We start from the raw sequence: 23497 nt of genomic DNA, 5'->3' as shown, positions 1-23497 counted from the left end.
TTAAGGGCGGTGGTCTTGGATACACTCGGGTGTATCATATACTTGAATTGGCCCGTACACAGATCTTGATCCGCATTCTGATCTAAATTCGTATCATAATTCAAATCGTATAAGTGACATTATTAGGTTATACAAATGCACTGTCTATAATTACATTATTCTGTTATACAAATTACACTGCCTATAAATGACATTATAACATTGTAAATGACATTGTGTATAATTGACACTATTCAGAAATATAAATGACACTTCCTGTAATTGACACTGTAAGAATGTAAATGACAATATAATATTTTAAATAACACTATAAGATTGAAAATGACACTATAACATTTTAAAAGGTTACAGTGTCATTTATATAATTGAATAGTATCAATTATAAGCAGTGTCATTTGTATAACTGAATAATATCATTCACACGATTTGGGTTAGAATGTGAGCTTGGATTAGCATACGGGTCGGAATTTGTGTACGGATCAACCCGAGTATACGGTACACCCGACATGAGATTTTGTGTTTTTAAGAGCTTGTTATCATTCATAACGTAGAGATCATTATGTCACAATTGAACTGTGTTTCAGCATTTTGAGATGTTTAACTATCCATTTTTTTTTTTTCGAAAAAAGATGTTTTAACTTCAAAAATGATAATTTGAAATTTCCTCTCTACAAGTATATGATTTGATTGAGTATTTTTAGAGGTTGAAAAGAGATTCAATTAATTGAATTCATTACTGTTGTCCTTGCTTGAAGGTAATCCAATCACCCAATTTATTATCCATCGAAATAAAGAGGAAACAAAAAAAATATTTATTAATGATTCATTTCCATTATTAAATTAAACACTCAATAAAAATAATTATTATTATTATCATTCTACTTTATTTGATTTCATTCTCTTTTTATTCCTATATTTTAACCAAACGAGCTTTAAATGCATTTGTGCAGAATAGAGGTGGAAAGGAATAACGAGAGTTTCTTGAAGAAGAAGTTGGAGGTGACGTAAGGAATGAGGGGTGTCAAGTGTGAACAATTGCGATAAGCTAATTTTCCTTTCAACAAATAGTCATAGGTGGGTCATAGTTTTAACTTATGTATAATCGATTTGAACTTGGATGTCTCACTTTGTGCATTGTGGTTAAGAAATTGCTGACTAATTAAAGTTTATTAAATGTGACTGATCACGACACTATAAAAATCGAATATTCAAATCAATTTTTTTAAAACTTTATATAATAAAAATTAAATACCGTACTAACTACAAAGTGTGTTTTTAATATCCTAATATCTTCTTTAATTTAAAATACAAGTCGTTTAAAAAACAAATGCCCCATATGTATTATTATTATTATTATTATTATTATTATTTTTTTTTTTTTTTTTGATCGGGCAAAGTCATGTTAGATGTTAGTAGTTAGTTCCCCATCCACTCCAAGAACCACCTTATCTCTCCATTCACCAAATCCACCTTATATCTCCAATCTCCAATTCGCTCCCAAGAGGGATCGAACCCGGGTCACTTCACTTAAGTGAGGACCTGGTGGCCAGTGGGCTAAGCCCCCCGGTTCCCATATGTATTATTATTAATTTGTCCGATTCTATATATCAACTCTCAAAACAACATAATTATAATATATATAATAGTTTATTATTAAGCTAAATTAATTCTCCTTTTTCTTTGAACAATGCAAGAAATAGAGAAAAAAGAACTTCTAGAATCTAGATTCAATAACGACGAGGTAAATATCTGTTTAAGGAAAATATGCAGGGTAATTAAGTAGTCTAATTTGCACACCTGCAATAATTAGATTGTGTATGTGTGCGTATGTTTTGCGTTTGGTTTTCTCTCTCCCTAGAAATTAGATGCAAAATCTGATACTTCTTCATTAAAGGTCACGAACCAAATTATTGTGATTTTGCATGTCTGAAACAAGTAAATTCATAATTGAAATAAGCTTAGCCTCCCAAAAAAAAAATCTTAGATAAGAAATAATTATCTGACTATCTCTAAGGCGAGTTGAGAAGTAAATCTATTAAGCAGCGAAGGCGCCAAATGAAAAAAGATAGGTGGGAGAGACTCAATAGCAGTTTAGTTTTTATCTTAATAAGTAATCAATTACTCAATCATTTCATCGTTGAAAAAGTTTTAGCCTACCCATCTAGAAAAAAATAACCGTAAAGGTATATTATGCGATTTTAGTAATCTAAAAATTCTCAATTTTTTTTTCACTTTCTAAAAATAAAATGTACGATCTGAAACTGAAATGTACAAATAAGTACTCCATCCGTTCCTCTAACATCTTCTTAAGAAAAGGTGACACCGATTTTAATATAAATTATTTGTATATTTGTTGAGTGAGAAATGAGAATGAATCACACAAAAAATTAGGATTGTAAGAGTAATTGTTAATAAAATTATTTCCAAAAATAGAATAGAAGATGTTTTGGAGACAGATCAAAAATGAAAAGAAAAGAAGATATTTAAGGGACGGAAGAAGTATCCTATATTATCACAATGCTTAGTCATTTTTGCAATAATAATATCATAACATTTAAAACTTAAAACAAATTTATACGCTGAATCAACTTCATTTATATTCCACCATTCCTGCAAAAATGCATATTCACATCACATGAAGCAAAATGATAGGCAGAGTAGTAATTCAAATTACATTGCAAAATAAGATTGTTTCCCAGTAATACATTCATTTATAAGCCTCTCTTTGTTGTTTCTTGCAGTATTGCCATACTATGATCAGCGCATTTGGACCACTCCCCCACTTTTTGAAATCTCATTTGGACCACTCCCCCACTTTTTGAAATCTCGAATCTTATTTTACAAGAAACAAAATATCCATCGTTGATTAATTTCTCAAAAGAATACTTAATTACTTTATCATATCACAGTTTATGTTGTTTTTTTACAAATATTTAAAAAATATAATTAATACTCCACAAGCGTAATCTTCTTGATATGATTTACTAGAGCTGTTGCACGCAACTTAGCGCATTCACAATGGGGATTCGCGGAACGGGCGCGCGCAAGCCCCACGTCAATGCCGCACCCCAAGCTCCCAGCTTCCTTCCGCGCACCGGGCTAAAAAAGGAGGGAGAAATGAGCGTTTGTTTACACGCCCCAATAAAAAAATGATGACAATTAAAAAAAAAAAAATAATCACCAAAATTCTGAGCACAAGAGGGTAGGGCTCACTTGAAATGGGTCTCATTGCTGCAGGAGGTGGGGCTCGGACCGATGGGGTCCACCTACAAGCTCGGAAGCTTGGCTTGTTGGTGTGGATGCTCTTAGGGATTTTTTTTTTTGGAATTTTTTTGCTTTGGGCATTTTGTGAAATTAGGTAGGCATATGTGTATCTAGAGATTCGTTTTACATCTAAGATGCACGGTATTAAAATTAGTAAGAACAGAGACTACTATATATGCTTTATTTGTATAAAAAGATGTGGGTTATTGAATAGAATGGATTTTAAAAATGATCACTTTGAAATAATAGAAATAAAAATTGTTTATTAAAAAAAAAACTTAAATATTATCAACTAAACTCGAATTCACACAACCAATACTATTCTTAGTTGTGAATTTTAGCTTTAAAACTTGAATTCACAACTATCACTAATTTTAGTATGAATTTAAGTTTTAAAACTCGAATTTTAACTAACTATTCGAGTTTTAAAACGTGAATTCACAATAAGAATTAGTGTTAATTGTGAATTCAAGTTTTATAGCTTGAATTGACAACTAGAAATAATGTTGGTAGTGAATTTAAATTCACAACTAATATTACTTAAGAAATTCTACTTTTGATATAAAAAATAGAATTCAATCATGCAAAATAAATGTTATCCGATCATATTTGATGATATTGTTTGCATATAGTATATCTTACGCTCTCTGTAGAGGCTGGTTTACGAGGAATAATTGATTATACAATGGAGTGCCAGATTTTCCAATTTTTAATTTGTTTTTATGATGCTCAATTATACATTAACTAGTTTGATGATTGTAACAAAAATTGATGATAGATTTATTTGAAATACCTAATCCAAACTTATAAAAGGAAACTCTCCAAACATCAAGATCATGAGTTCCTCTCTTGAATCCTCACCGGAAAACCACCCTTCATTTTGGCCGTGAGGTCTGTTATGTAGACCGGCTCCGCCTCCAGCTCCGGCACCACCCTGAAGTGCTGCAACACACCGGCAATCACTCTCTTCATCTGCAAGAAAGCCATCTCCTTCCCAAGGCAAATCCTGGGCCCCGCCTGGAAAACCGGGTACGTAAACGCATCCCTGTTCACAAACCTCCCACCCTCCAACCACCGCGCGGGGCGGAACTCCGCCCAGTCTTTACCCCACACTTTCTCAACTCTCCCCATCGCATACGGATGATACGCCACTCTCATACCCTTCTTCACCACCGTTCCATCGGGCAAAACGTCATCACTCAGAGCTTCTCTGCCATCCACGGGAACCGGAGGGTAAAGCCTCATGCTCTCACAAATGGAAGCGTGAGTGTAAACCATGTCCTTCACCTCGTCATAAGCTGATGCAGTTTCTGATGTCTCACTGATCTCTCTCAGAATCTCATCCTCCACCTCCGCGTGATCCGAAAGCAGCCAGAAAAACCACGTCAGCGCCGCTGAGGTCGTGTCTCGCCCCGCTAGTATGAAGCTTATCACTATATCAGTGATGAAGTCTTCATCCGAGTGGCCCGAGCTGAGGAATCTCGAGAGGAGGTCAACTGATTCCAGCGCCGATTTCTGCTCCAGTTCTTGTTTCTTCCCCCGGATGATCTCCTTAGCGAAGTCGCGCACTTCCCTCACCGCAATCTTGAGCTGCTTCTGCGATCCGACGTTGAAGGCTCTCTTGATCTTCCAGATCAAAGGGGTGAAGGAGGCGAACCTCTCGCTGGAGAGCTTGACGGCCGTTTCGAAGGCGGCGGCGAAGTTGATCTCCTTGGGGTGGGACGGCGACAGGTATCCGGGATCGTACCCGAATGCGATCTTGCAAACGTTGTCGAAGGCGAATCTCTGCAGGATGTCCTGAAAGTCGACGACGGCGTGTTCCGCCGCAGCTCTCCTGAGGATGGGGATGAGGCGTTGGGATAGCTCGGAGTCGACGACGGTCTCGACGAATTTGCGGAGGGATTTGGTGTTGAACTCGTGGCTGGCGACCTGCCGCTGGAACTTCCATGTGGGGCCGTCGGAGTTGAATATGCCGTGGCCGAGAAAGTCTCTCATGCCGGCCTTGGAGAACTCGCCCTTCTCGTAGTTGGAGAAGTTGTTCTTGAGAATGTGCTGCACGTTGGCGGGGTTGGCCGTGATGACGACCCGGCTGCCGGGGCTGCGGTGGAGGAGGAATGTGAGGTTCGGGGTGGACGTCACGATCTCCGACGTCCACTGCACGAACCTCTCTTTGTTCTTCACGATTGTGAAGAATGAGCCCAAAATGGGGTATGATTTGGGTAGCTTGGTTGAGGCGGTTTTCTTCAATTTTGCGAGGATGATGAGCAGAGAGAGAGGGAGGATGAGTATGCATAGTAAGACTGAAGTTGACAAGTTGAAGTTGAAGTCCATTTTAGTGCTTGCTGTGTGGGAACAAATCATAGTATTTCGAATTTGAATTGATTTTCACTTTTATTTATAAACCTTCTTTAAGATTGAAGTTGACAAATTGATTTTCACTCACAAAGCTAAGGGGAAATTCTTGCATGCTTGTCAAACTGATTTTGTTCTTCTCTATTATCTTTGTCGCCCAATTTTCGTTGGTCTTTTAGGGGGGGGCCAAGGGGATGGGGCGGCGGTGGCGGGAGAGGAGCATGGCGGCGGTGAGCGGCAGTAGGTGAGGAGCTCCGGCGGACTTGGAGGAGGGGAAGGGAAAGGGATGGATTTTTTTATTTTTTTTAATTGTTTATTGCTTTTCAAGTGTGAATAGTTCAAATAGGTGACATGTTAATTTGATACTATCACGTAGGTGCCATGTAAGTTAGGTATTTATCGAAGCTCAAAAGTGTGGAAAAATCGAACAATGCTTTAAATTAAGAGAATTGATGATTAAAAAAAGTTCATGGAAAATTTGGAAGACGGGCCAAAGTTCATGAGTTTTGACGTAATCCTTTTAATTAGTATTGAAAATGATGAAAAGGTAAAAATTAAATGTAAATAAGATATTTATAAGTGGTGAGGTATAATCCAAAAATAGGTAGAAAATTTTTTTATTGATATTTTTTCTAAAAAAATAGAAAATTATTTCGTTGACGGAGATAGTATAATCGATTTGAACTCGGATGTCTCACTTTGTGGGTTGTGGACCTTGTGGTTAAGAAATTGCCGACTAATTAAATTAAAGTTTATTAAATGTGACTAAATACGACACTATAAGAATCGAATAATCAAATCAATTTTTTTACTTTATAATATAAGAAAAATAGGGTACAAACTACAAAGTGTGTTTTTTAAATTTTAATAACATCCAAATATCTTTTTTTAAAAGTACAAGTCATTTTAAAAACAAATGTCCCATATGTATTATATTAATTTGTCCGATTATGTATATGAACTCTCAAGTGAGATACGAATTAAACAACATAATTATAATACTACTCCCTCCGTCTCATAAAATGTACTCTATTCGCTTTTAAATAAAATAAATATTAATAAAGTGATTGAATGTATGGTGAGTAGAGCAATAGTCTCACGTTATTATAAGTGGAAAACTTACAAAAAAATAAATTTGATACATTTATGATGACATACGAAATGATAAATTGAATATATTTTATGTGGACAGAAGGAGTAGTTTATTAATAAACTAAATGTATTTTCCTTTTTCTTTGAATAATGCAAGAAATATAGACAAAAAAAGCTTCTAGATTCATTCATTTAATAACGACGAGGATTCCACGTGGAAAAATTATTTCATGTAATCAGATGTCTTTTTTTTTTCCTTTGACCTTTTTAACGTTTGGACCCCTTTCTGTCTAGAAATTAGATGCAAAATCTGATACTTCTTCTTTAAAGGTCAAGAACCAAATTATTTTGATTTTGTATGTCGGAAACAAGTAAATTCATATATGAAATAGCTTAGATAAAAACGAATTATCTGACTATCTCTAAGGCGAATTATCTAAGGCGAGTTGAGAAGTAAATTTATTAGCAGCGAAGGCGCAATAAGAAAAGAAAAGGTAAGGAAAAAATATACTCCCTCCGTCCCAAACGAAATGTCCTGTTTTCTTTTTTGGGCTGTCCCAAACGAAATGTCATGTTTCCTTTTTTGGCAATACACTCTCTCTCTATACTTAATATTTAAATAATTTCCACCATCTCACTTTATCTACTTTATACACATTTCTTAATTTCCGTGCCGAAAAGAAATGAGACATTTCGTTTGGGACGGAGGGAATACTAAGTAATTACTCAGGCATTTCATCGTTGAAAAAGTTCTAGCCCACCCATCTAGAAAAAAATAATCGTAATTTGCGTTCTGCAATTTTAGTAATTTAAGAGTATGTTTGCTTTTTATCCCTTTGATTGAAGGGATAATATAATATATAAATTTATTATTTAAAGTGAGGATCACATTTTTTATATATTTAAATAATATATTTATCCACTTTTTATAAGGTGATATAAAATTATACCACCCTCCCTTAGGTATAAATTTATTCTTTTCTCGAGTAAAAAAGTGTTGTCCGAAAATTTATACTCCCTCCGTCCCACTAGACTTGACACACTTGCCTTTTTTGTTTGTCCCACTAGAGTTGGCACTTTCTTAAAATAGTATGTGGTCCCTACTTTCTCTACTCACATAAAATAAATGAACCCTACCTACTTTACACTCTTAACCCTTTATTCTTAATCTTTGTGCCCAACTAAAAAATGTCAAGTCTAGTGGGACGGAGGGAGTACAATTTATCTAAATTTTTTATTACGTCAAAACAAATAAGATATAAAGTGGTAAATAGAGCTTATCCCTTTTCTTATACCTCTAAGCAAACAAACCTTAAATATTCTCAATTTCTTTCTCTTTCTGAAATTAAAATGTACAAATATCATATATTATCTCAATGCTCAGTCACTTCTGCAACAATTTCATAACATTTGACACTTAACAAATTTATACGCTGAATCAACTTCATTTATATTCTACCATTCCTGCAAAAATGCATATTCACACCACATGAAGCAAAATGATAGGCAGTAGTAATTCAAATTACATTGCAAAATAAGATTGTTTCCCAGTAATACATTCATTACAATTCCCACGCAGTCCCCATCAAATTCTTAAATTTACATGATATATAATGCCTGCAGTCTTTGCATGATTTATAAGCTAAAAACACTGAATCCAACTGAAAGAGAAACATCCCTATAGACGACGAGTAAACTTACACGTAAGTTACTCGTGGGACTCGAGTTTCAAACGCTTCCACAGACTGACCACCAACTCAGCAGGGGCACGGGAGGTTTAATCGGCCGTCCAGCTCTGCTCCACGATCTCCCTCACTCTGCGATTGTATTCTCTCTTATTCTCGCTGAACATCCGAGCAGCTTCAGAGTTGGCAGGGGAGTTTGGATTCGGGTCACACAGCAATGACTGCAAAATCCGAAACAGAGGATGTGAACTTTTTTTCTAAACATATCTGTCGATAACAGCATGGCAGCGAGTTAATGAATCTAATATCCGAGAAACACCATCGTTCATGTATATCAACTACGAAACATAGCAGGCCTTCCATGTATATGGATGCATGCTACAAAATTAAGGCCGCATTGTAGCAATACATCTCGAAAAGCCTCTCTTTGTTGTTTCTTGCAGTATTGCCACACTTCAACCTTAAACAATCGGAATTAGGAGGAGGGCCTGCTATTTAGCATGAACCATGATGGCATCTGTGTGTGTGTGTGTGTGTGAGAGAGAGAGAGAGAGAGCTGTGCTTACATAAACAATATGTGACAGAATAAAAAACAATTGAAGCAATGTGATGATATTAAGATGCTATGTGGAAAATCAAGCTCCAGCGATATTGCTCTTCCATCTTCTTCTCTAGAAAGAAATTATTCCTAGATTTCTAATACCACGACATACTAAGGGGAGACGGAAATGATAGTAAAGAAACTTACAGCACTACCGTAAACTCAAGGAAAATATGTTTAATAGAAAATGATGAAGAGAAAATAAAAGTTTATGATATTTTAACATTCCAGGCCATAAACCATTCCCTTAAAATACAGTGTTCTTCGAGCACTCCCCGACTTTTTCGAGTAGTTAAATCAGAATGATCCACATTCCACAGACATACAAATATGCGATAAAAGGTTGTAATCAGCAGGTTTGGTCTGAAGCCTAAGCTACCTCGTGCACAAATTTAACTAATTACTCCCTTGCAGAACAAACTTAGTTTTGGGCTAGAATGCCTAAAATTCATATTTAGAGCAATCATTACAAGTTAAGTCACTTACAGCCGTGAACATTTTATTAGTAAATAGCCTAAGGATGATATATCTATACCCTTCGAGAACATGAGAATATTTACACCACCCAGACTGGTAGACTTTTGTTTCCTGTGTATATAAAGAAGCATCAATTGTTCGATATATTAGGTATACAAGCAATGGGAAATCATTCTGTCTATCAGTTCTCCAACTCAGTCATTTTAGCTAGCATTATAACACATTCGACACAACAAATAGCGGCACATGTACCTGGATTGAAGTTAGTATAGCTGCAACATCATAAATAGGGCTCCACTGATTTTGAAGAATGTCCAAACATATACTTCCATCCGCATAAACTGAATCAAACAGATCAATTTAAGCACGGGATAAACTAATATATGACATTATTGAATCCTCATACAGTGACTTACTATTTGGGTGAAACATTCTAGAAACAAATCGAACTGTTGGTGGCTTGTTTGGATAATCTTCGGTGAACTGAAGGGTCAACTTGAACGTACCTGTCAAATTCAAAGCATGGCCAAGGATTTAAGCCACCCAAATATGATGAATAATGAATACCTCAAAAAATGCTGTGAGTGTTTATAGACATGATTTGTGCATAAATAAAAGATAAAGTGTACAATTACACAAGGTGGATATTCTGATATTTAGTGGAGTATGACAACCTCCGGAACCACACATTAGCAATTATAAGAAGCGGAAATATTGACTTGCCACTAAATTGGCGTTCTAGCCAACTTAAGAGTGAGCATCAATTGGTTGTTTTGGTGAAACTTAGGACATAAAGAATCGATTAAGATATCATTCATGTCCAATAAAGGCAAAAATGATTATCGTAAAGAGACTTATAAATCTATGGTATCTAATTGTCTTAATATTGGAAGCATCTTGTATTTTTAAATAGGCACATGACAGACCAAGTCATTCCATGAATCCATAGAAAGCAAACATGCTCGTTATAGCAAATAGAAAGGGATTTAGGGATTCACATGCAAAAAGCAGAAATGTTCAGAGAAAGATAGATGGGTTAGGTTATCAGTATAAGACTGACCTCCATCCCACGGTGTATCATCAGGACTGCAATACACAAAAAAACAGGAAACCGTGAATTAGCATATCCAACCACACTTAAAAATCAGCACACAAACTACATAGATAAACAAAATAAGCTTAACTGTAGAGTACTAAGTAATGAAGAAACACTAAAGTAACACAATTCTATACAAATGAACTTCCTGTTTGACTAAAATGTACCAAGAACTGAACTAACCCGAATATAACAGCATTCCAGAGCATAATGTTGTTATCTTGCGGCGCTCCACTGATACCAGCAGGCGGGTCGTGCTGCAACCTCTTGAAGTCCCTCATCAGTCTCTTTCGAGCTGAAGTCGACATATTAGGGCCTGCAGAGCACCGTGGTTTTATTTACTACCCCAACAAGCAGGAGAAACGAACAATCAAAACGATTTAGCGAGTAACATAACCTCAAAACAAATCCTTTTTAGATATCCCTAACCAGTATCAATTCATAATCCAAAATTGACTCGACCACAAGCATAAATTCAGCTCACCATTACAATAATTCATCACAACCGAAGCCAAGGACGAGGGAAATTAGCATTTAATAAGACAATTTGTAGAAAGTAAGATTAGCACATTTAGGGCACCCAAATCATTTTCTGCCCACAATAGGTAATAATCCACCTAAATTCTTACACAGAAGGATTAGCGTTAATCAGCCACAAATATGAGGATCAGCAGCTTAAAAAGGGGGCAATTGAACGGGCAGTAAGAATTCAAGGGTTTCCCATCAAAATCAAGATTTCGAACCATTTCTTCAATAAAAGATCTAATTACCAATTGATTCATTAAATTCAGAAAGGAAGAGTTAATATCTACATACCCTTCTGAGTGAAGTCTTGTTGGAGAGCAGGGATGGAGCTCGAGTGAAGAAAAGGGGAAGAGGAAAAATCGAATCTTTATATTAGTATGGCGTGTAAATATATATTTTGTATTTGTATTTGTGTATAAATTTATATGGATGTGATGTGTATACTATTGCTTGATTTGGGGATTGGGTCATGGCTCAAAGAGGTGTCCCCACTTTCTCACTGGCAATCACCATGGTCTCTTTCAGCTGGGCCTTCCTTCCTTCTTTGAGAGGAATAAATCTTCAGATTTTTTTTTCTTTTCACTTTTACATAATTAAATATACTCCCTTCATCTAATAAAAATATGAAAAATTAAGAGTAGCACAGGTGTTAAAAATATATTAGTTGAGAGTTGTTGTGAGTGAAATATGGATTTCACTTTATAAAGTCTTGTGAGAATAATAAGTTAATTGAGAAAAAATAATCGTGGGTCATGATGGTTCTTTCATAAATAAGTATGAAAAATATAAATAAAATATAAGGAATAGTATACAAAAATAAAAATGGTTATGTTTTTGTAAGGCGTTCTAAAATAACAAATTGTTCCTATTTTTATGAGACTCAGAGTAATTAATTATTGGATAAGATTGATTACTTGTTATAAAAAGTAATTTTCCTTAGTCCACTTTCCAAATTAGTGCATATATAAGTATTATATATATATATATATATATATATATTAAATACAATTGTTTTTACGAAAGTATAATAGATTTAATTATACTCCATTCGTCCCACAAATCTCGACACTCTTGGTTTCGGCACCGGAATTAAGGAGTTGTAGATTAGTGTTTTAAATGTGCAGTTAATAAAGTATAAAAGTGATAAAGTAGGAGAGAGAAAATAATAAAAGTGATAAGATAAGAGAGAGAAAATAATAATTATTACTTTATTTAGAAATGTGTCAAGATTCATGGAACGACCCAAAAAAGATATGTGTCAAGATTCGTGGAACGGAGGGAGCAGTACTTTTAAATTGGAAATTGAAATTTGTACTGTATTGATATCTCATGCTTACGAATGGAAAGAATATCAATTAGCTATAATGCTTGCGATATTTTAATAGTGTTTTGACAATAGAATATGATGCATATATAGTGTTTAATTTATAAATAGGAATGAAATGAATTAATAATTTACTCATTTTTAACACGCATAGATTAGTAAATAGGACATCTCATAGTCTTGCATAACGTATTGTGCGTAATCCTCAATCATATAGATTGTGGAATAAATATAATATCTCTTCCCTATCAATTTTTTCTTTACCTCATTTAATTACTTTCCAACTATTCTAAAAAAAATTAGTTTAATTTCCAACTAATCAAACTGTTATCATTACCAATTTACCATCGTTTGTGTCAGTAGAACTCTTTGCCATTATAATATATGAAGAGTTTGAACTAAATATTTCATTAAAAAGAAGGAAATATTTTATTATCTCCACGTTTCTCATCTCATATTCTGAAAAATATAATTAATCACATAAATACTACAAGAAAAATATTATCACATTAATTAATAACCATATATGGTCATGAATTTGAGTAAAACTAGAGAAAATTGGATGTCCGATCCACATTTTCCTTCATCCTACCTGTAAAAAAATTATCCATCTTAAATAATACTGTGAAAAGAGTATAAAAGCACTACCTCCACCCAATTAAAACTTGCTCTCAATTCTTTTGGATATGAAAATTAATGAGAATGTGTAAATTAAATAAAAGTAGTAAGGCCCACAATTTTTCAAGAGTTAAAGTAGTAGCACTATCTTTTATATAAATGAGTCAATTTTAATGGGACATCCTAAAATATAAAATGAGCCAATTTTAGTGAGACGAAGTGAATAGTAAACATATACTCCGTATTAATTTTTCACAAAAAGAAAAGAATAAAGGTTTAATGAGACATCTCAAAATGAAAAATCAGCCAATTTTAATGGGACGGAAAAAATAGTAAACATATTCTCCATATTTTCCGCAAAAAGAAAAGGATAAAGGTGAAGCTTGGCTTAGACTATATTAGGAGTGTAAACAAATTAAATTTAGTCTTGCACATGCATGCCTCACATCTATGATAAAATTATTTATGAAAACTCGCAATCGCTATTTTTGATGGGTAAATTCACATTCTTATGCAACTTGCTGCAAATTATATAAAACTAATATCCTATTCTTGATAGTTAATTAATTTCAACTCTAACTTACTTTTTTATCCGAGAAGATCAACTCTAATACTTAACTATAAAAATAAATAAATAAATTACAAGATTCTGAGTGACTAAATCATCTCTCAAACTCTTCGATCGTTTGTTCCGCCTTGACCAAATTTCTTCATTACTCTAAAATCAATTGTATCTCGTGAACCCCATCTTATTCAGACGTAAATCACATATATATATACAAAGATTTTGTCCTTCCAATATGCTTCTACATAAAAGAAGAGGAAAAAAAAATGTCCAACAAGTCGAATAAGAACTTAATTACACGTAGATCTAATAAAGTTAAACTAATATAATGATTCTTACTATTGCGAGAAAATTTACATGGTCCACGAATTTTACATTAATATGCAGAATATTATATACATCAACTAACATCTGAGTTTGAAGTAGTAGAATTGATTTCTCGTGATTAAATATAAATGTGGCCATCTTGATTAAATCCAATTAAAACTGATTAATTCTTAATTAGCAAGGCTTTCCGGGAATGCATTTCAAATGGCCGGCGTATCGCGAAAGCGTGCTTGCAAAGTGGCCAGGTTTAGGTGCAATAGTCTCAGCGCCTTGTACAAACTTGTGATGCGGATCTCCAGATTGCACGAAAAATGCCCCATTTTGCATCACATCTCCCTCCGATTTCCACACCCAATTCTTCCACACACTCTCCGCTGTATATTCTCTCTTCGTCACCTACATTATATATACAAAATTAATTAAATAAATAATTAGGTCTTGCTTGTGTTAATTTGGTAATACTATTAGGTATATATTGCTAGAAAATGAATGAGACATCCTATTATGAAATGTGAGATATTTGTAATGGGACGAAGGGAGTTATATATACCTCTTTGGCGGCCTTGTTATCCGGGGCGACAAAGCGGTTGCCTTGGCTGAGTATGGTGGGGCCTTGGCTTCCGCCCATGGCGTACATTTCCCACTTGGTGTAGTCGTTGTTAACGATGTGCGCGAACCCCCACCTCACCCGCGGCATTCTCTGTATTAACCCTTTCCCAAAATGGTTAAACGCCACCGTTACTTGCATGATCTTATCATCCGAGTAGCTATCACTTGCCCCAAATAGCAAAACATCATTGTGGCGAGCGAAATGGCAATTTGAGATGGTGACGGCCGTGGAGGATTTGACGACATCGATGAGGCCATCGTAGCAGCTGGAGAGGGACAGGTGGTCGAGCCAGATGTTGGAGGATCCGAACACAGAAATGGCGTCGCCGTCGCTCTGGCCGCGCTGGCCGTAGTGGGAGAGCGAGTCCCTGATCATGCCGCCGTTGCCCACCTTGATGTCGTAGATCTTGATGTTGTGTATGATGATGTTGCTCACGTATTGGATGGTGAAGCCGGCGCCCTTGGTGATGTGGATTTGGGCCCCGCGCCCGTCGATGGTCTTGTTGCACGTGACGATCAGCTCCTGCGAGAGCCGGATCACCATGTTGCGCGCGAATATGATCCACAGCGGCTCCGTCTGGATCACGGCGTGCCTCAGGGTTCCCTTTTTAGGGTTCACTAGGTCGTTGTCCGAGGGGTCCGTCACCACGTAGATCTTCCCGGCCTTGCCTCCGGTCACGTGGCGCCCGAACCCTAGGGCGCAATCGGCTAGCTTTTTCCGGTTTGTTTCCCAATTTTTGTCGCACCTCCAACATTGGTCGATAGGGTTTGTGGCCTCGCATCCCACGTGAGGGATTGCGGTTAGGTTTCTTCTTGTCGTGTTTGTTCCTTCCAAGGACCTTCACAAATTGACCCATTTTTTTTTATGTAAGTAAAATTTTATTTGAAAAGTGCACGAGGGGTGTAACCCAAAAACGAGATACAAATTTCAATAATTACAAGATAAACACTATTAAGTGTTTTCAACATATAAAGACATTATAGACCATGTAATTAGAATTAAACTTACTTATGAACATGCTTATTGAAATGATTTAGTACAATATCAGGATTTGGTTGATAGGCCTCTTGAGCAGCTCGCCTGGCTAGTAATGCGCGCTTTCGCCAAACGACGTCGTCCGATTCAGTACGATTTGCCTTTGTGGTGATCAAGACCACAAGAGAAATCAAGAAAACCAACATAAACCTAATGGAATCCATTCTTGAAAATGAATGGTAAACTAATTTATTTTGTTCCTACTGTTTTTTTTTTTCTTTTTTTTGGGGGGTCTTTCCTACTAAGTTTGTTGACCCTACGTAATCTATGGGAAGTTTTAGCAACATCTAGCATTGTGAAATATAAATCCATATGAAATAGGAAGTTAGGCATATGTGGTGTGTAATGGTGGTGTTGAAGTGTGAGATAGGTATGAGCATCCCAATTAAAGTGTGGAAACAATATTTGTGGAAGAAATTATGGATAATGAGAGAATGAGAAGTCAAGAGGGAAATGTGGGAAAAGTTAGTCTATGACTTGGGAGAGAAATGTGGAGTGGAGGATGCTCAGAGCTATCCGCGCACCAATATATAGGATTTTTTGACTAGTTAGGAGAAATTAATGTTATTTAGCGTAGGACAGAAATAGTTTCAATAATATTTAAATTACTGTGACAGATGGAGATACAAATGCTGTAAGCCTATGAATGAAAGCAACGAAATCATATTAATTATATATAGATAGATGTATGTATATGTATTTATAGATGTTGGGTTTAGTGAGAAACACTGTATTAAACGTGTGAAGTTATTGTATTCGCTGTGAATTTTTTTTTTATTTTTTGAAACGCTGCCGTGAAATTAATTATACTAACAGAAGTTCTCAATTGAATATATATCCTTATTTATTTATCTTTTTTTAATTAGATAATATTAGCGGTACTAACGACCATGTTATATATATATATATATATTCTCACTAAAATACTCTTTTTTTTTAACGGATTCTCGCTAAAGTATATACTTAGATAGTCATGACAAAAAATTATGAATGAAGAATTGAATTAACGGCAAGAAAAAGTCCCTTTTGATACAACCGCAAGAGTAATCACTCTATTAAAGAAAAGAACCGAATTTTCTTCCCTTAACTTATTCTCTCTTCGAAGATCAAGCAATGTACCAATTTAGTTGGAAAGAATCCTCAATTAGTTAACTTCCAAGCCAAACTACAAATAGCATATATATTCTATATGTATATATCTTGCATATTCTAATCTAATTATACACACACCACGTAGAGAGAGAGAGAGAGAGAGAGTAGCAATGGCAACGACAGAGAGAGGTATGAATAAAAGAGAGTCAAGCTTGATTTTTACAGAGATAACGCCGCCTCACGGATGGAAGCAAGATCCAGATTTTCATTACTTACGCTTAACACTTCCTGGTAATAATGATTCTTCATTTTCTCTCATGAGTCCGACCAATTATTTAAATTAAATTTCCATTCAAATACCATCATTATATATTCAGACTAAATTTTGGTTTGATTATTTGCCTAGTAATTAACGATGTAACTTTGAATCCAATTTTAATTCTGTAATTAATTATGTAATTTGAAGGGTTTGAGGCAAACGACATCACTATACACATGGACAAATACGGGCATCTAGTGGTGCGCGGCACCAAACAAGTGACGGAGCACAAGTACATAAGCTTCGAGGAAACCTTCGACATCCCCACCGATGCTAAGCTCGACGATGCCCTTGGAATGTTCCAAGATAACCAAATCTATTGTGTTGCTATACCCAAAGTAAAGGGCCAACAACAACATGCAATCACCATGCCCAAAGTAGACCACAATGTTAATAATCCCAAGCCACCTGATTATAAGAGAGATGGTGCTTCAATTCATCGATACGACACCGAAAACAACAACAACAACGACAACAACAACAACAATGAGAAACCAGAGGTGTCACGTTCGAGAGATTATTTGAAACATATTCGAGGAGACAAGACCAAGATGAAAATTGCAATATGCGTAGTAACATTGATTGCTTTGATTGTGATCACGGCGGTCATAATTGTTAAACTTCGTCGTAGGTAGATCATCTTTGTGTACCTTTCGAGTAGGTAAAATTATTGGATGGGATGTACATAACAATTAATCTCATTTTAATTCATTTCGAATCTATGAAAAATAGAATTTCATGTATCTATTATCCGTACTGATCAATTGGAGCGAGAGGGTCCAAGAATTGCGTTTACACCACTTTAACCGATGAAATTAATTAAAAGACTGTATAAAAGATGCATGAAACGCCAGACAAAAAAAAAAAAAAAAAAAGAGTGCGTGTGTTAGCCTAACGGTAGGTGGTTAATGCTCAAGGTCAAGGCCCTGAGTCCTAGGTTCGAATCCATCATCGTGCGATCTTTAAAAAATTGTTATGGTTCCAAAACCACTATAAGAAAATTTATAATAAATCTCATCAAATCACGAGCGTTGTATCTTTTAATTTATAGTTTATTATTAATTTTTAATTTAGTTTGTATTTACTGTCTTTTATTGTAGGAACTTTTAAAAAGGTCTCCTTTCCTAATTAATAGGCTAATGCATATTATTGACCATACTTATAACAGTTGCTTATGCTAAAATAAGATCTTTATAATTAAAACTAATCAAGCTTACTTAAAATTAATTAAAAGGATTAAGTATATTATTTGTTGAGAGTACTTGATCTTGCTGATGACAAAAAATTAATAAGTATAAAATTTATTTTATACTATACATTTTTTTTTACCTTAGGTCCCCAATTTAATTTCTTGATCCAGCCCTGATCGTAGCTAGGGTTGAGCTTGAGTTTATACAGGATTATTCCATTCGCAACGAGGTGGTCCTTAATTACTGATATTTACATAAATCTTTTCGTATATACTATATTTATCATGAAGTGGCGGGTGGAATACAATATTAATATTCTTATCCGTTAAAGAAGAAAACTATTGTATTAAGATAAAAACTTACTAATTAATCCCTAAAAAAAGATATATACTAAGAAGTTACTAAAGAATTTTAAAAATATTGTTTCCGAAGCAAGGAATTCTTGGTGTGTACGAAGAATTTAAAAAAAATATTAAGATGGGTTTGCATGGTGATACTTGAGAAAATAAACTCCCCATAACCAATCAATAACAATGTAAAGAAAAGAACCTTTCCATTCCAAGATAAAGCAAAGCGTGCTAATTTAATTAGGAGATATTCCTTCTTAATTATCAGACAACTATAAATTGCCTATAGCCAAACATATTAGTATGTAATAGTAATAGACAGGCTTATAAAAAATGGCCAAGGAAGGGAGAGGTTTCGGAAAGAAAGATTCGAGCTTGATGTTCAGAGAGATTTCGCCGCCACACAAATGGGATCAGGATTTACATTCTCATTACCTGCGCTTAACACTTCCCGGTATAATCCATTCATTAATTCATGCATAATGGAGTATAATATATATATTTGCATTCATTTCATATGTTTTTGTTGTTCATGATCATTATTTTCCTTTTTGTTTTGAGTAATTACTCCTAAATTAATGCACTACTTTTAACACACAATAAGTACACAAATTTTAAACTATTACTCCCTCCGTCCCACCATTTTAGTCCCCTCCCACTTTTCACACATATTAAGAAAATGCATTTAATTTTTATATTTTATCCTTTATACCCTTATTTATTATTTTCACACATCCTTTTCACATTTAAGTGAAGCATTAAATAGGGGTTAATTTAGTAAAAACAATATTTTTATATAGTATTATTTAGAAAAGTGGACTATCTTTTTGGGACATCTCAAAATAGAATAAGGGACTAAAATGGTGGGACGGAGGGAGTATGATTTTTCATGTGGTTGTTAATTGCCTCCAAATTAATACTATCATGACAAGCTAAAGTGATAAATTAATGCCATCGTTGTTGGCTGAGAATTTGTGAAATCAATTACTTGTAATGATCTCTCCATTCATATGGACTAACTAAATTAATTAATTGAGAGTCAATTACTTATGATTAATTACCTCTCATTCTTCACATGAAGGTTTTGCAAATGCCGACATAACTTTACACATAGACAAATACGGCCATCTGGTGGTTCGTGGAAGCCACCAGATAACCGAACACAAGTACGTGAGTTTCGAGGAGACGTTTGACGTGGCCGATGACGCCGACCTCGAGCAGGCCGAGGGATTGTTTCAAGACGAACAAATATATTGTGTGGCCATCCCTAAGAGCAACAAATTAGGGCAAAGGAATGAAGATGGAGTTAAATTTGATGATCGTGATCATAATAAGGATAAGAAAAGTGAATCCATGCCTAATAAATATGGAGTTAGGACAATGCCAAATGATCCGTCACGTCCTTCCTCACTTATTAGGACACACAAGTCCATGAGGAAAATTGTATTTTTAATTGCAATATTAGTTGCGATATATGCTGCTTGGCTTAATCGTGAACCTAATAATTGAAACATTTATTTGTATAGTGTCGAATAAGCATGCAATTAAGTATGTGAATAATGTTTGATCTATGAAACTGAATTGCAAATTAATTCGTGACTTTTTTTTTTCCTTCAAGTGTGAGATGCCTGCTTTGTTATATTATTAAATTATACATATGTAAGTATATATAGTATATTATTCGTGTAGTAATTACGAAAATACTAAAATTGCATTGCTATTAGAATTGTCAAGTCCGGCACACCCAAAAAGTGGGTTGGGCTATGTTTTTATAAGCAGGAGAGAAAAACAGGCGGCGCAGCCCAACTCACAAAAGGTGTCTTAAAATGTCGAAATTAATCTTGTTTTAAAAAAAATATTTAAAAGTCTGGGATAGTAATTTCTTAAGGGCGTGTTTGGTTTCCTTTTAATGTCCATATAGCAATCAGAACCCGTCGATTTTTTGTGTTTGGTTTTCCTTATAATTTTAAGTGATGGCCCGGCCTAAAGTCAAAGCCCGCCCATAAATCACTATTTCCTCTCGCTTCGGGAACCGGCCCAGAGGGTAGGTTAATAATTAAATGCTGCTACAGTTGTAGCAGCTAATTTTTTTCTTCACCTTATTGCCCCTCGCTTATTCCATCAAAAGCTCAAATTCATTCTTTGGCGGTAGCTGAAATTTCAAAAGAGCAGTGTGAACGACGACAGGGTGGGTGAATGCGCGAGCTCCACAATACAATTGACGCAGGTAATACGAAGACGATCTGTTCATTGATAATCAAATCCTACTTTATTGACCCAGCAGATCATAATTTCACAGATAGGATTGCAAATGTTGCTAGGGTTTACAATCGTGTGAATTCTTTGGTACTACCTGCTTAATTTTACCAAAAGAACTAATTTTTTTTGTCTAATTCTGTGGTCCATGCCTATTCTGATCCAGAGGTCAGCTTTCTGGAGTGAGAGTGTTGGATCGATTCAGCCGAACGCAAGGCAAGGTAACAAGGTGTTCGTTATTTTCTGTGTGTAAATATGCTCTACCCCCATGATTCAAGCATGTGTCGTTGAATATCTATGCAGTTGCATCTCCTCATGTGATGAATGAATTCTTTATATTTCTTACGTGGTTTGTTGTAACTGCGATATGGCGTTAATTTGTTGGGTGTTGTATGAATTGGATGTTGAGCCGTGTATCAATGTGTTGATGTGTTCATTGTGTGGTATACTTGGCAGCAGTTGTTATAGCATTTTGTTGAGAAGCAGCCATGGCGATGACTAGGCGACAGAGGGCATATACTGTGTTGGTGCTTGAGGAAATAATTCGTGTATTAAATCTTCAGCTTATTATTATAATTGATTTGCTAAACAGGATGAAAACAAAGAAGAGGAAACATATTGAGATTGTTGAGTCGTATTGTATAATTGAACGCATGCCTAGTCAAGCCATACATTTGGACAGGATAATAGGGAGTAGTGATATTGATTGTGTCTCGAACTTGCGAATGGACCGTAACACATTCAGTAGGCTGTGTCAATTGTTACGCCAATTAGGAGGTTTGCGTAACGGTCGCCACGTAACCGTGGAAGAGCAGGTTGCAATGTTTGTCTCAGTACTAGCACACCATAAGAAGAATAGGATCATTGGTTTTGATTTTTGGAGGTCCGGGCAGACAATCTCACGGTATGTCCACCTGGTTTTGAAAGCAATATTGAGATTGCATGTTATCTTGTTGGTAACCCCAGAGCCTATTCCCGATGTTTCGGTCGATCACAGGTGGAAGTGGTTTAAGGTAAAATCATGTGTATAACAAGTACTCTACTTATGTGTTGTCATCTTCTCATGTGGGCTTGTTTAAATTTGCAATAGGGTTGTTTAGGTGCTCTAGATGGAACATACATTAATGTTATGGTACCAAACGCCGATAAGCCACGTTATAGGACGAGAAAGGGTCAAATATCCACCAATACCCTTGCTGCGTGTGATCGAAATTTGAAGTTTACTTATGTGCTGCCTGGGTGGGAAGGTTCAGCTGCTGACTCACGGATTTTGCGCGACGCCGTGAACAGAGTTCACGGTTTGAAGGTTCCTAAGGGTACATGCCATCTTTGATTGCTTTCCCAATATTTATGTGTGTTTTTTTTGTATGTTACAGTCGAGGTATTTGATTAATGGATTCGTTTGTCTACTAGGGAATTACTATTTGGTTGACAATGGATATCCGAATTGCGAGGGTTTTTTATCACCATATAAGGGAGTGAGGTACCACTTGAAAGAATGGGGACCAGGAGCTACCAGACCACAGAACGCGGAAGAGTTGTTTAACATGCGGCACACGAAAGCAAGGAATTGCATCGAACGTGCATTTGGCATCATGAAGATGCGGTGGGGCATACTTCGGAGCACAACGTATTATCCAGTGAAGGTCCAGAACAGATTAATCATGGCCTGCTTCTTGCTAAACAATTTCATCCGCTCTCAAATGGTTAATGATCCTCTAGAGCAGCAATTTGATGATATTGCCAATATGGAAGCTGAAGCAGGGCCTGATGTCGATGAATTCGTTGATTCCGTTGAGGTTTCAAGGGAATGGAATGCAAGTAGGGATGCAATTGCTCAAGGGATGTGGCAGCAGTTCTTGTTGGGTCCTTAGATTGTTGTAGCAGTTTGTTGGACTTGAAAATCTGTAAATTGAGTGATGTGTGAGTTAGTTTGACAATAGTCTATCAGCTTTCCACGGGTGCATTTGTTGTTGGATACTTGGTTATTTGCTGCTATTTTAGTTGAAATCTTGATTGGATATTAGCTCTATTTTGTTGCCATTTGGTGTTACTTGTGTTGAATAATCTTTTCATTTTATTTGGTTTGATTCCTGCTTTTCAAAACTCCTAATCTTCTTGCAGCTGTGTTGGAACCATGGAAGTCTGTGAAGATGATGCCAAGTTGATCCCAATGTGTCAATGTGGAAGAGGCCGAATGAACCTCTTTAAAGCTTCACAACAAGCAATAAACGCAGGTCGTTTCTACTACAAATGTCCGGAAGCAGAGAAGCACGAAGATTGGTTTTTCTGGTGTGATGAATATCACAAGAGCGACGACGAACACTTCCCAAAGTTTCTATCAGGGCAGGTATATGTACCAAGGCAGCGGGCGGTAGCTGCTGAGACATCTGCAAACTATGTGCCTGCTAGAAATGTTGCTCATGAACACATTTGCCCCTGTTGCCGACATATGGAGCCCAAGACCACCTCTGTGATGTTTATGTCAATGCTGATTCTTGTTGTTGGATTGTTTATTGGCAAATTCATCTAAACTCTTGCGAATTATCCTTTTGAACTAAATTCAGTTTATATTATATGCTGCTTAACGAAGACAATATTATATTGTTGTAACTGTAATTCCCTTCAACTATGCATTTTATGGGAATTAGTTTTGTGTGTTATTTTGTCACTTGTGTAGACTCAAGTATCCTTATATATAAGTTATAGTTTGCTGAATTTT

At 35.7% G+C, this 23497-nt stretch overlaps 6 protein-coding genes across 7 annotated transcripts; 3 read left to right on the top strand and 3 right to left on the bottom strand.

The window, feature by feature from the left end:
* Window positions 1-4020: 4020 nt before the first annotated feature.
* Window positions 4021-5909, bottom strand: LOC131008891 (cytochrome P450 94A1-like). Its single transcript, XM_057935993.1, has one exon. The coding sequence runs from the start codon at window positions 5623-5625 to the stop codon at window positions 4099-4101; it is 1527 nt and encodes a 508-aa protein (XP_057791976.1). The 5' UTR covers window positions 5626-5909; the 3' UTR covers window positions 4021-4098.
* A 2304-nt stretch (window positions 5910-8213) lies between these two features.
* On the bottom strand, window positions 8214-11651 carry LOC131008892 (ubiquitin-conjugating enzyme E2 2). The gene is made up of 6 exons (XM_057935994.1): window positions 11384-11651; window positions 10751-10883; window positions 10532-10557; window positions 9888-9977; window positions 9724-9812; window positions 8214-8614 (listed from the first exon to the last, which is right to left on the bottom strand). The coding sequence occupies exons 2-6, from the start codon at window positions 10873-10875 to the stop codon at window positions 8486-8488; spliced, it is 459 nt and encodes a 152-aa protein (XP_057791977.1). The 5' UTR covers window positions 10876-10883; window positions 11384-11651; the 3' UTR covers window positions 8214-8485.
* A 2255-nt stretch (window positions 11652-13906) lies between these two features.
* On the bottom strand, window positions 13907-15861 carry LOC131008887 (pectate lyase-like). The gene is made up of 3 exons (XM_057935988.1): window positions 15545-15861; window positions 14477-15374; window positions 13907-14322 (listed from the first exon to the last, which is right to left on the bottom strand). Exons 1-3 carry the CDS (start codon window positions 15733-15735, stop codon window positions 14101-14103), a joined length of 1311 nt encoding a protein of 436 aa, XP_057791971.1. The 5' UTR covers window positions 15736-15861; the 3' UTR covers window positions 13907-14100.
* A 922-nt stretch (window positions 15862-16783) lies between these two features.
* On the top strand, window positions 16784-17725 carry LOC131008889 (uncharacterized). The gene is made up of 2 exons (XM_057935991.1): window positions 16784-16954; window positions 17130-17725. The coding sequence occupies exons 1-2, from the start codon at window positions 16834-16836 to the stop codon at window positions 17615-17617; spliced, it is 609 nt and encodes a 202-aa protein (XP_057791974.1). The 5' UTR covers window positions 16784-16833; the 3' UTR covers window positions 17618-17725.
* Window positions 17726-18787: 1062 nt separating this feature from the next.
* On the top strand, window positions 18788-20111 carry LOC131008890 (uncharacterized). Its single transcript, XM_057935992.1, has 2 exons — window positions 18788-18973; window positions 19601-20111. The coding sequence occupies exons 1-2, from the start codon at window positions 18853-18855 to the stop codon at window positions 20026-20028; spliced, it is 549 nt and encodes a 182-aa protein (XP_057791975.1). The 5' UTR covers window positions 18788-18852; the 3' UTR covers window positions 20029-20111.
* A 304-nt stretch (window positions 20112-20415) lies between these two features.
* LOC131008888 (uncharacterized) lies at window positions 20416-22842 on the top strand. 2 transcript variants are annotated; one of them, XM_057935989.1, is made up of 5 exons: window positions 20416-20746; window positions 20942-20996; window positions 21235-21788; window positions 21866-22091; window positions 22189-22842. In XM_057935989.1, the coding sequence occupies exons 3-5, from the start codon at window positions 21264-21266 to the stop codon at window positions 22647-22649; spliced, it is 1212 nt and encodes a 403-aa protein (XP_057791972.1). In that variant the 5' UTR covers window positions 20416-20746; window positions 20942-20996; window positions 21235-21263; the 3' UTR covers window positions 22650-22842. The 2 variants fall into 2 exon arrangements, with proteins under 2 accessions (XP_057791972.1, XP_057791973.1); XM_057935990.1 differs by having other exon boundaries at window positions 21232-21788.
* The last annotated feature ends 655 nt before the right edge of the window (window positions 22843-23497 follow it).

The sequence above is a fragment of the Salvia miltiorrhiza genome, chromosome 2, assembly GCF_028751815.1.
Source record: "Salvia miltiorrhiza cultivar Shanhuang (shh) chromosome 2, IMPLAD_Smil_shh, whole genome shotgun sequence".
NCBI lineage: Eukaryota > Viridiplantae > Streptophyta > Magnoliopsida > Lamiales > Lamiaceae > Salvia > Salvia miltiorrhiza.
Note: the sequence above shows the minus strand (reverse complement) of the source record. Positions and strands in the feature narration are given on the sequence as shown.

Bases quoted from the DNA above. Each gene is read 5' to 3' on its own strand.
- LOC131008888 (XM_057935989.1), top strand. From the start codon at position 21,264: ATGGCGATGACTAGGCGACAGAGGGCATATACTGTGTTGGTGCTTGAG. The intron at 21,789-21,865 runs GTAAAATCATGT...AATTTGCAATAG, and splicing joins ACAGGTGGAAGTGGTTTAAG to GGTTGTTTAGGTGCTCTAGA. The intron at 22,092-22,188 runs GTACATGCCATC...TTTGTCTACTAG, and splicing joins CGGTTTGAAGGTTCCTAAGG to GGAATTACTATTTGGTTGAC.
- LOC131008887 (XM_057935988.1), bottom strand. From the start codon at position 15,735: ATGGATTCCATTAGGTTTATGTTGGTTTTCTTGATTTCTCTTGTGGTC. The intron at 15,375-15,544 runs GTAAGTTTAATT...CAATTTGTGAAG, and splicing joins TTCAATAAGCATGTTCATAA to GTCCTTGGAAGGAACAAACA. The intron at 14,323-14,476 runs GTATATATAACT...TATATAATGTAG, and splicing joins ATAACAAGGCCGCCAAAGAG to GTGACGAAGAGAGAATATAC.
- LOC131008889 (XM_057935991.1), top strand. From the start codon at position 16,834: ATGGCAACGACAGAGAGAGGTATGAATAAAAGAGAGTCAAGCTTGATT. The intron at 16,955-17,129 runs GTAATAATGATT...TGTAATTTGAAG, and splicing joins CTTACGCTTAACACTTCCTG to GGTTTGAGGCAAACGACATC.
- LOC131008891 (XM_057935993.1), bottom strand. From the start codon at position 5,625: ATGATTTGTTCCCACACAGCAAGCACTAAAATGGACTTCAACTTCAAC.
- LOC131008890 (XM_057935992.1), top strand. From the start codon at position 18,853: ATGGCCAAGGAAGGGAGAGGTTTCGGAAAGAAAGATTCGAGCTTGATG. The intron at 18,974-19,600 runs GTATAATCCATT...CTTCACATGAAG, and splicing joins CCTGCGCTTAACACTTCCCG to GTTTTGCAAATGCCGACATA.
- LOC131008892 (XM_057935994.1), bottom strand. From the start codon at position 10,875: ATGTCGACTTCAGCTCGAAAGAGACTGATGAGGGACTTCAAGAGGTTG. The intron at 10,558-10,750 runs GTTAGTTCAGTT...TGTGTATTGCAG, and splicing joins TGGAATGCTGTTATATTCGG to TCCTGATGATACACCGTGGG. The intron at 8,615-9,723 runs GTACATGTGCCG...CGGATTTTGCAG, and splicing joins CTATACTAACTTCAATCCAG to TCATTGCTGTGTGACCCGAA.